The following is an 11,471-nucleotide window of genomic DNA, read 5'->3' as shown; positions in this document are numbered from 1 at the left end:
AACATCTTGCCACGGTCTCGGGCCCCCAAGGCACAGCGAGGGCCCCTGCTGACCGCTAAGTGACTTTCGTCATGATCATGGGGCCCCAGAGTGGGGTCGGGTTTCAGTGTCATGATGGGGTTATGCCCCCCACCTCGCTTCATCCTCTCAGCTGCCCCCCCCCCCCCACACACACACACACACACAGGGTTGGCCCCCCTGGTTCCCATTAGCTTGTTACAGCGCAGTAAATGTCACCTGAGTTAAGGCCCAGGAGCCCATGTGCTTGGCTGCGGTTCATCAGCCCACTGAATGGCCACAGATGCTCTCCCGTTACCCAGCATTCCTCTCTCCCTCACTCTCTCCTCCATCTCTCCATCATCCTGAGTCCATTTGCGCCATCCTCTTCCTCATAATGAGCATCCTCTTTCTCTCTTTAACCATCCTCTTCCTCTCATTAACCATCTTCTTCCTCGTAATAACCATCCTCTTCCTTGTAATAACCATCCTCTTCCTCTCATTAACCTTCCTCGTAATAACCATCCTCTTCCTCTCTTTAACCATCCTCTTCCTCTTTCTCCCATCACATCAGTTTCTGGATTTCACAGGAAGAGCGATAAGTTCAGCAATTCCAAGGGGGGTTTACTGTCAGGATTAAGCCTGAATCTGAGTGATCCCCCCAAAGCCTTAAACTTAATCACCTAATGAAAGTAATCTGGGGGTGACCTCTGCGGGCGGCGTGAGGGGTGGGGGGTGTGATTTGTTTCAGCTGAGCCCCTGCCTGCACTGCTTTGCACGGGACCCCCCCTTCGTGAGAGCTGGACAATAAAGCCCAGAGAACTGCACCGTAAGGGGCTGCATCATGGACCTGCATCAAGTCGGGGTACAGGCAAGACCGGCGGGGGGGCGAGGAGGGGGGGGGCTCTGAATGCGGCGCTGACAAGATGATTTATTCCCAGCTCCCGGTAACCCAAACACCCCCCTGCTCTCCTCTCACTTTCGCACTCTCCATGGTCCCCCGCCCCAATACACACACACACACACACACACTAGCTACCCCACTTGTACTACAGGTTTCACAGGGGGGGGACAGAGATGGTGGGGCGGTGCAGGACACAAAAAAGAGAAACAAAGTGTAGTGATTGGTGCTGGGGGGGGGGGCAGACTTGAACAGAAGCGCTGCTCAGCCGGAGCGGACGGGGAAGACGGGGGTCTCGGGGGGATTGAGGAAGCAGCAGAGAAAACACTGAGTGGGCGCGAGCTGGCCGGACAGGGCCTGGCGCGCGTCTACAATAAACAGAGGATCTGGGGCGCAGCGAAATCTGAGGCTGCAGGGACCCTGCTTCAGCCGGGCTCTCAAAGCGCCAGGGTTCCTGCCCCCCCCCCCCCCCCCAAAGGTGTTTGTGCTGGCAAGCGCAACATTCTAGGGGTTTACAGACCCTGTGCACACGTGCGGTAACGGCACAGCAGGGTGTCTGCGGACGCCGGCTACAGGAGGCGTGTGGCTCCGTGGGTTGGGCGAGATCAGAAGGTTGCTAGTTCAAACTTGCTGTTGGACCCTTGAACTAGGCCTTTAACCTCCCTGAAATGCTCCATAGGCACCAGAAAAGTGATCCTGCCTAAACTTCACTCTCAGCTGTGATTGCGCGTGTCTCAGAGGAGAGTGAGATGAGAGATTCACTGCTTGCTCCTTTTCAACTGCAGCCTGGTTTCTCGTGCAAAAAAAAGGCTGTTAGATTTACTGCACCGTCTGTGATAATTACGAGCCTCGCTCCAAAGGACCATCCACACAACATGCCATGACTCCTTTTTATTCAACAGAAAAAGTAAAAAAATATGAGTGGAGATTAGAGCTTTATTGCTTGACACAAGGCGTCACTGGGACTGCAGCAGGATCGGTAACGCATGTAACTTCTAGCTAGGCAGCAAACATTCTGTGAAGTGAGGAGCACCTCTTCAGATGGAACGGCCCCTGAAGATGTGGCCCTGTCATGGCTGACTGTGTACACCAGCGGTGGCCAATCTTACCCGCAAAAGGGCCGGTGTGTGTGCAGGTTTTTGGGGTAACCGTTAGGTCAGCTGTTCAAACCCAGGTGTGAGGACAGCCAATCGGTCCTCTAATTAGTGACCTAATTAGGGAGTTGCAGCGAAAACCTGCACACACACCGGCCCTTTTGCGGGTAAGATTGCATGCACTAGCTGAGCTGTTTAGCGGGTAACCTTGCGATCATGTGACTGACCACCAGGGGGTGCTCTCCCCCCAGCACCATCAGAGGAACAGCTTGCTGTGGCAGGTGGCACAGTAGGGTTTGCCTGCCTGCTCTTTGAACACCCCCTGGGCGAGCTGCCGCAGGCAGAAGGCGCAGACGAAGTGCTCCGGGTGGAACTTGCGGTCGAGCGCGGCGATGCAGCGGCCGGAGATGGGGGCGCCGTAGCCTCCACACAGCGTTCCCTGCCGCGAGTGATAGTGCAGCATGCAGAGCGGGCGGCCGTCCAGCTCCATGAAGCAGCCATCCGAAAAGGGGGTCAGGCAGTCCTGAGGGGCGGGGGGGGGGGGGGGGAGGGCAATTTCAGGGCACGTTGCTTATCGCAGTAATCATCGCAATACTCATTCTGTAGTCGCATCGTGTTAGGATGCTATGTACGAAAGACTCTAAAATAATTTTAGAATAATACAGTGTTTAGAGTATAGTTTCACGAAAAACAACATGACAGATCCATATGATAACATGTGTGATAGATACAGAGCTACAGCGTTCATTGGGTATACGTCTCGTCCTTGGGCTGTGCATGCAAACAAATTGGCGTGCAGATTCATAATGAAAGATAAGGAGCACGCTCTCGATTATTTACTTATTTTTTGGGAAAGGGGGGTCTGTCGATGTTGGGGGGGACCCCTCCCACTTATCCTGCCTATTTCCAATGCCCCTGTCCAGCTACTGGTCAGAGTCTGTTGTGACTGTCTGTGTTGGTGCTGGGACATTTAGAGAGGAGGTATGGTGAGATGAGGAGAGGAGAATGGGGAGGGGACGTGTTTTGTGGGGGGGGGGAATAAGGTTAAAATAAACCGCTTTGCATCTAGAATGTGGTGATGCTTTGTTTCTGTGACAGATCTTACAGTCTGTCCTCCAGGAAAAACCCTCCAATCGATAATCATGCCTATTAGCAATGCAACACCCCTGCATAAGGACAATGAACACTGCTCATGAGCGCCCCCTGGCTTTGTGTGTAAGGATGGCGTGTTTGTGGCACACATATGGTACAGATGGCCCTCACGCCGGTCCGGGCAGAAGGCGACATACAGCACAGACGAAGCATTGTGGGTGCCAGGTCCCGTTGGCCGCAGACAGGTAGTTCTCCTGCACTGGCTTTCCGCAGCCAGAGCACTTGGGCGCGAAGAGCCGGTAAAAGTCATTGCAACAGTAAGGCTTGCCCTCGTGCTCCATGTACCCTGCAACAGCAGCAGACTTTGAGCAGGGGGACTTTTATTTTGAAACATGATGATGGATACAGGGCCTTCAGCGTCAAAGCTACACCAGGTTCCTCCTGGGACTTACCCTCAGAACCAAACACCTCTCCACACTCGGCGCAGAAGAAGTGCTCAGGGTGCCAGGATTGGTTCATGGCTGTCAGGATGTTCTGCGGAGAGATTGGGGTCGTACGGAAAAGTTATCGTCCCTAAGACAGCAGGGCACAGAGTGGTGAAGGAAATGCTACACACTGAAGGTCCAGGAATGGCTGACACAAGGAGAACATGCAACCTCCACACACACAGAACCATGGTGGAGACTCGAACCCTGATCCCAGAGGAGCCAACAGTGTTAACCACAGCACCTCAACAGTTATGTAGTAGATCTGTAATCTATTTAAAATAGGGGGGCACAATTGGGATTACCATGTTCGGTGAGACAAAAAAGAGGACACTGTCACTCACAAAATGCCACAAATACAAATGTTTAAGTGATGTGACTTCCGAAAACACGTAGGGATGTCCATATCGTTTATTTTTTAAAGAAAACGTGCAAACGCTGCGCGACGATACTGAGTGGCCGCCATGCACTGGAAACTGGTGCCTTTTCCTTCACTGTAACTTGCAACACTGGGTCACGTGGGTTGCAGTGCTAAACCTGGGCAAACAGGCGATTTTTGAAAAAAAATCCAGACGCCCAGACATGGGCCCCAAAAAGAGGAGATGTCTGGGGAATCCTGGACGTGTGGTGACCCTCGACATGATGGCACAGTGGGTAACGCTGTGGTGTCACACCTCCAGCGTTAAGCCTGATTCATACTTCGGTGTAGAATCTACGCAGTGATGTGCAGTAATATTTCCTGGGAGGTACATGTCAGGCTCCAGCAGCACAGGGTGTGCGGCTACTCTGTACCTACGACGCTCTACCAACGGCATACATTCTACACATAAATATAAATCAGTGTTTAGGGTGCGAATCCTGCCTCTGTGTTCATGCGTCAATCGCCACATGGTGCCTCTGCGTTCTCCAGCTTCCACCCACAATCCAAAGAAATGCAGCCGGTCTAACTGGTGTCTCTAAATCGCCCATTGTTTGTGTGTGTGTGTGTGTGTGTGTATTCCGTGATGGCCTGGCATACTGTCCTGGGTGTACCCCAGCCCTGTGCCCTCTGATGGCCTGGCACGCTGTCCTGGGTGTGCCCCAGCCCTGTGCCCTGTGATGGCCTGGCACACTGTCCTGGGTGTACCCCAGCCCTGTGCCCTGTGATGGCCTGGCACTCTGTCCTGGGTGTACCCCAGCCCTGTGCCCTGTGATGGCCTGGCACTCTGTCCTGGGTGTAGCCCAGCCCTGTGCCCTGTGATGGCCTGGCACGCTGTCCTGGGTGTAGCCCAGCCCTGTGCCCTGTGATGGCCTGGCACTCTGTCCTGGGTGTACCCCAGCCCTGTGCCCTGTGATGGCCTGGCACTCTGTCCTGGGTGTACCCCAGCCCTGTGCCCTGTGATGGCCTGGCACTCTGTCCTGGGTGTACCCCAGCCCTGTGCCCTGTGATGGCCTGGCACTCTGTCCTGGGTGTACCCCAGCCCTGTGCCCTGTGATGGCCTGGCACTCTGTCCTGGGTGTGCCCCAGCCCTGTGCCCTCTGATGGCCTGGCACTCTGTCCTGGGTGTGCCCCAGCCCTGTGCCCTCTGATGGCCTGGCACTCTGTCCTGGGTGTACCCCAGCCCTGTGCCCTGTGATGGCCTGGCATACTGTCCTGGGTGTGCCCCAGCCCTGTGCCCTGTGATGGCCTGACATACTGTCCTGGGTGTAGCCCAGCCCTGTGCCACCTAGAACAGGCTCCAGTCCTCTGCAAGACTTTTCAGAATAAGAGACGCGTGACATCCTCCACAAACCCAACAATAATAAAAGATGGATGTAGTTTTTGATAAATGAAATTTTAAATAGTTCCTGCCGTTTGGATTGTGTTGAAGAACAATCCAAATTCAAATCCAATTCAAAGCGTTAAATGAAGGCAAACAAAGTGCAGCACAGCTGCCTGTGCAGGTGGCCCTGGATGTGTACGATTCGTACTTAACAAGGAAACACAAAACAGAATTTCCATTCAAGCCCATAGCTGGAGTCTTGGTTTTGTGTTATAAATTATTTGAAATTTATTTTTAATGAAATGACCAAGTGCCTGTCAGGGGACTTTTAGCCTCTGTAATATATCGCAGAGGAGGGATGCAGTCATCTTCTCTTTCAGTGAGGGGGGGGGGGGTGTTTGTTCACCATACTCTGGGCTTGGAAAACTACTTCTGCTTTCTTTAATTAAGGCTTCCTCGCCACACGTATTTGTAAAAATGTGTCATATTTCCCAAACTGCAGTCCAGTGAGTTCAGCTGATTTCGTAATAAATGTGCTTTAAATGAGTTCAGTATATTTCTAATTTTTGTGAAATTATACAAATTAAGAAAATATAAAATAGGTGTATAAAATAGATATGAGTCTGAATGTAGATGGGGTGAATCATACAGGCCAGAAAGCTGCAAAGTATAAAGGGAAATATATTTTTAACCAAAAGGTTTCTGTAAAAAGCTTACATTATACTATATCAGTGCTTCACCACCCAGCCCTTGGGGGCCCCCAGACAGTCCACGTTTTTGCTCCCTCCCAGCTCCTAGGCAATTACGAACATTGAATACCAGTGATGGCCAAATGAAGCTTCATGAACCATTTGCTGTATTTTTCTGACACCACTAGATGGTGCTCTCTGTTCAAAAAAAGGGCATAAAGCATGCCCCACCAAGAGCACCCTCTAGTGGGGTCAGAAAAATACAGCAAATGGTTCATGAAGCTTCATTGAATACCTGGTACAGATATGCTGGGAGCTAGGAGGGAGCCAAAATGTGAACTGTTTCGGGGTCCCCAAGAACTGGATAATTCTGGATAGATGTTGCTAAGCAACCGACATGATTAATAATGAGAGCATGGTGCACCTGCAGAATTGGGGCCTTGCAATAGCCACAGCGAGGAGAGAAGAGGTTCTGGTAGTCCTTCTGGCAGTAGGCCTCCCCCTCCCTCTCGAAATAGCCGGTGGTGCCCAGCTCCACGCGACAGATCAGGCAAACAAAGTGCTCCGGGTGCCACACCTGCCCCAGGGCCGTGATGAACTGCAGGACAACAGGGGGCAGCAGAGAGTGGGGGCAAATTGAAGATAGATTACAGACAGGTTTCAATATAAGGAAAGAGAAGAAGAAGTAATCATTCCTTGTGAATAATGACCAAAATCACACCATCTCTCCTTTGTCATTCATATGCTGTACATATGGTCCATTGGTAATGTTACCAAGCCAGTTTATCATTTTAATTTATCATCTTAACTGTCTGAACTGTCTTTTCTGTACATTTGTTATTTCTATTGTGTTTGCATGTTTTTGCATATACTGTACTGTGTTTCTCCTGTGTGTCTTGTGACTTACTATTCGGTACTAAGCCGAAACCACATTTGATACATATTGACAACAAAGTATCAAAGTTCTGGACAGTAATAGTAGCACACCTTTCCCACAATGCACTTCCCACAGGATGCACAATGGCCCTTGGCTGAGGTCTGCACTCCCATCTTCTCCATATCGGAGGCCAGTCTGCCTAGGAGATCATCTATGGAGGCACCGGCTTTGCTGGGTTTGACCTCCTTGTTGGACGCATTGTCACATGTGCCCAACACACTGTCCTTTCCTCCCTTCGCTTGTCCCTCATCCACCCCCTTCCTCTCCGTCTTCTCCCCCTCCTGTCCCGATTTTGGAATGAGTGGGGACGGTGCCGAGGTTGTGGGAGAATCGCAGAGCTATGGACAAGAAAGAGCCAAGACATCATTCCAGCCTGCGATGGAATACAAACCCTGTTTGCAAACCCGGGACGACGGGCACGAATACTGCAAAGCAAGTCCGATGCCCCGAAACAGGCGTTTCATTGTTATCTTGAGGAAAGTTGGAGCTAAGAGCTCCCCCTGTTGGCCAGTCGAGCAAAGGCTGAGAATCCAAGCGCTAATTTCGAATGAGGTAATTTCACGAATTAACCCTCTGGAGTCCGCATGCGGGATAAAACAGAAATCTAGCCAAACCGTGTAATAACCTCTGCAAGTTATTTTTGTCACAGACGCATAAAAAAACACACCCAGAAACCTTAAATAGTCTATATATATATATATATATATATATGGGGTGGAACCATACAACTGAACAGTTTCAGCTATCAAAACCAAGATGTTATTAAAAAAACATGTGATTCCTCTTACCAGTTTGTCATGCATTTCCTTGTTCCAAGAAAACATTTTATTTATTTGTTTCATCTTCCAAAAAATACAAGCAAATACTATCATTTTAAACTTGTGATTAATTATGATTAATTACATTGTGTTATTGTGATTAACTGGCTTAATAATTTTTTATTGATCGAACCACTAATAAAAATATAAACTTTACCCCTTGTTCCAGGCCCAGAAGGTGCTGCATAATGGAGTCCAGCTCCCTTGTGGCAGAGCCGGGGCTCAGCAGCGTGGTCTGCACCTGGTCCGGGATTTGGCTGGCATACCGGGGGTAGGTGTAGAAGACAGTAGGAGGTGAGTTAAGGATGAGATGGGGGGAGGGGCTGACATTAAGGTCTTGGTGAAGCTGAAATTCAGCAGTGGTTGAAACGAATGCTGAATGAGCCGATGCTGGTCAGAGAGTTGGGGGTAAAGGCCGTGAATGTGGGGGGTGGAGATACCGGGAGGCGGGAGAAGAGGAAGGGCCTGGAAAGCTGGGGAACCTGATCCACGGAGGGCTGATGTGGGGGTGGGATTTGAGGATGACCCCTCAATAGGCCATTAATAAAGCCGTAAATCGGAACTCCAGTCCTGGAGACCCACTGCTATTGGCCGATTGAGAGGTCATCCCACAAACCTGCCTCCACACCAGAAACTCCATGAATGAGATTTTCCACGCCAGCTGTAGATTCTGCACCTGTAGACGTGGACGCTGGATGTATCCTCAGCTGGCAGTTTGGTGGTGTACACTGGAGTGATCTGGGGATAAGGACACTCAGAGGACTCTACCCACACAGACATCTACTCCATTATCCCAAATGAAGAATCCTCCCCCCTAAATACAGCACTGAATAGCATAATCTCAGTTTACCTGCCCAGGCTTACTGCTTGCTTCTCCTGTCCCAGTTACTCCCACACTAGCCTGAGGAATAGCATCTGCATCCTGGGAAGACGTCCGGGACAGTTCCTCCAGAAGGAAGTCTGCGAAATGCATTAAATTCTACTTAACATGCTGCTTTAAGGTTTATGGCAGGGTGCAAATATGATATTCATCATTGTACTTGTCACGCCCCACTCTGTCCGCTCCTGATGTGTGCCACGCCCACCTCGCAACCTCGTGTTCATCCCTGGTTGTGATCAACTGTGTCCTGTTATGTCTGGCTAGTCTTTTGTATTTAGTCCGTGTCTCAGTTAGTTTCCCCAGATCCGTCATTGTAGTGTCCGTGGATGTCTCTGCTTGTTCGTCTGTTGCCTATTAAAACCCTGATTACCCGTGAGTACGGCTTGCTCTCGTGCTTCCCTGCTCACCTTCCTGCCAAAATGTGACAGAACTCTTTATGAGACAGTAGACTGGTTCACTTTGGAAAAACATAGGCAACTTCTTTGGCTTTAATTAAGGGATGATTGGCTCCTTGCCTCCTTATTTGACCGTCTACCTGAACATTCCCAATGTGCCCAGTGTTGGTATCTATTCCCCATGCTCTAGCGATCGTTTAGATCTGCTAGTTCCCAAAGTTCCCACCACGTTTGCTGAGGGAAGTTTGATGTTGGTTGATTTGGTTACATTGAATATGCTCAAAGCGACTCCAAGACCTCTCACATTGATACGTTTAAGTCTATGTTGATGAGGGTTTTAAGACTTGAATTAGGTTCATGTCATTGTTTTTAAATGCACCGTTTTAATTGTTGTAAAATTTAAATTTGTTTTATTGTATGTTTTTGTTGTCTGTGTTAATGTTTTTTCTTTCTGCTATCACACCACTCTTGGCCAGGGATCTTGATCTCCAAAGGTCTCCAGAGGTGAAAAGTTCAGGTCCAGAAAGTACAAATTCCAGACCAAGATTTTGTTTCACCCAATCAGTTGAGTATAAAGAGTCACAGTCACAGAGCACTCAACTGGTCGGGTGGAACAAAATCTTGGTCTGGACTTGTACTTTCTGGACCTAAACTTTCCACCTCTGAAGGTATCCCAGGTTAGAAAATACCAGCAAACAAACAGACAAATGTATTTCTTTATATACTTGAGTCATTGTGGAGTTTTTCCTGACTGATGTGTTTGCTGATTCCTCCATTCGTGGTGGTCAGACTGACAGCCAATGGCTATCGCTCTCAGTACAAGAGTAGATTCTCCACGCAGGATTAGAATTAATTTACCCTATGCTGCAAAGCTGGATCTGCATGCTGGAAAGGTACAGGAATACCACTCTGCTCTGCTCTTGTGATTATACTCAGATACTCAGTCTCCAGCATGTGCATCACCTAAGACAACCCCCCCCCCCTTTCCGTTCTCACTGCAAGGTGCAATATGCCTGCACTGTCAAACTGTGCTCTGGTTTATTTCTGCTTCCTGAGGAAACAACCCACAGCCACGGCTCAGGCAGCAGAAGTGAGACTCTGACACAGATGACTAAATGCCTTCCATTACTCAAAAACAGCTTCGGGCTGCCAATCCTGGAACACTTTACTGATAACTTATGTCACGGTTAATGTATTTCTAGAGATTCTTTTTATACCAGGCTTCTGAGTGTGTTTAACACTGCATCACTGCATTTACCACACATCCGCAGTTAAAAGGGCATTAAATAAAAACTGTAACTGTCCAGAACAATCTTTAAACACTGTAACCTGTTTGTAAGCTGAAAAAACAAATGAACCTAGACGTTTATATGTATATATATATAAATGATTTGTTAAAAGGAGACATTTGAAGAAACTCACCAAGCTCATCCATCTTTGCCACCTCACAGTCTCGCTGACTTTTAGAAAGAAGTGAGTTTCAGCCTTGGTGATGCATTTGTGCGTCGAGAAACTGATTTGCTGTCAGTTACTGTGACGACGGGACTAATCTCGCATCAAACCGAAAGTACAACTTCCTTTGAAAATTTCAGCATTCGGGGTGTGAATGTTCTACCCCTGTTTGTACAGGTCCATGTCCAATCTTCGAGCTCAGGTGGTTGGTTGAATTTGTTTCTCTCGATGCCCCCTTCTGTGGGCGTGCCCTGTGCCGGACTGGCATCTCAGCCAGGATGTCCCCTGCCTTATGTCCTTCTCTTCCAGGCACAAACAAACCTTAAAATGATTCTTTTATTTCCTTTTTGCCCACCAATCCTTTTGCTGTAACCGCTTGTCCTATGGAGACTCCATCTCAGTAGCTACAGGCACAAGGCAGTTAACAACCCAGGATGGGGCACCAACCCATCACAGGGCACACTCACACACCCAGGATGGGGCACCAACCCATCACAGGGCACACTCACACACCCAGGATGGGGCACCAACCCATCACAGGGCACACTCACACACCCAGGATGGGGCACCAACCCATCACAGGGCACACTCACACACCCAGGATGGGGCACCAACCCATCTCAGGGCACACTCACACACCCAGGATGGGGTGCCAACCCATCTCAGGGCACACTCACACACCCAGGATGGGGTGCCAACCCATCACAGGGCACACTCACACACCCAGGACGGGGCGCCAACCCATCACAGGGCACACTCACACACCCAGGACAGGGTGCCAACCCATCACAGGGCACACTCACACACCCAGGACGGGGCGCCAACCCATCACAGGGCACACTCACAGTCATTCACACCTGTGGGCAATTTGGTAACTCCAATTAACATCAGCGTGTTTTTGGACTGTGGGGGGAAACTGGAGCACCTGGAAGAAACACACACAGAGCCAGGGTGGAGACTTGAATCCTGAAGTAACAGTGCTGATCACC

General features: G+C 49.7%; 1 protein-coding gene across 1 annotated transcript; it reads right to left on the bottom strand.

Annotated features, from left to right (window-relative positions):
• Positions 1-1,816: 1,816 nt before the first annotated feature.
• On the bottom strand, positions 1,817-10,673 carry lpxn (leupaxin). Its single transcript, XM_072699735.1, has 9 exons — positions 10,453-10,673; positions 8,606-8,715; positions 8,432-8,493; positions 7,913-8,012; positions 6,988-7,275; positions 6,425-6,598; positions 3,537-3,618; positions 3,282-3,430; positions 1,817-2,515 (listed from the first exon to the last, which is right to left on the bottom strand). Exons 1-9 carry the CDS (start codon positions 10,463-10,465, stop codon positions 2,249-2,251), a joined length of 1,245 nt encoding a protein of 414 aa, XP_072555836.1. The 5' UTR covers positions 10,466-10,673; the 3' UTR covers positions 1,817-2,248.
• Positions 10,674-11,471: the final 798 nt, after the last annotated feature.

Source organism: Paramormyrops kingsleyae, chromosome 15, assembly GCF_048594095.1.
Source record: "Paramormyrops kingsleyae isolate MSU_618 chromosome 15, PKINGS_0.4, whole genome shotgun sequence".
Classification (NCBI taxonomy): domain Eukaryota; kingdom Metazoa; phylum Chordata; class Actinopteri; order Osteoglossiformes; family Mormyridae; genus Paramormyrops; species Paramormyrops kingsleyae.
The sequence above is the reverse complement of the archived record's forward strand: the minus strand, read 5'-3'. Positions and strand labels throughout refer to the sequence as shown.

Excerpts from the sequence above, each read along its gene's own strand:
- lpxn (XM_072699735.1), bottom strand. Across the intron at positions 6,599-6,987 it reads GGAAGTGCATTGTGGGAAAG|TTCATCACGGCCCTGGGGCA; the intron begins GTGTGCTACTAT and ends GTTGTCCTGCAG. Across the intron at positions 2,516-3,281 it reads CACAATGCTTCGTCTGTGCT|GACTGCCTGACCCCCTTTTC; the intron begins GTATGTCGCCTT and ends CCCGCCCCTCAG.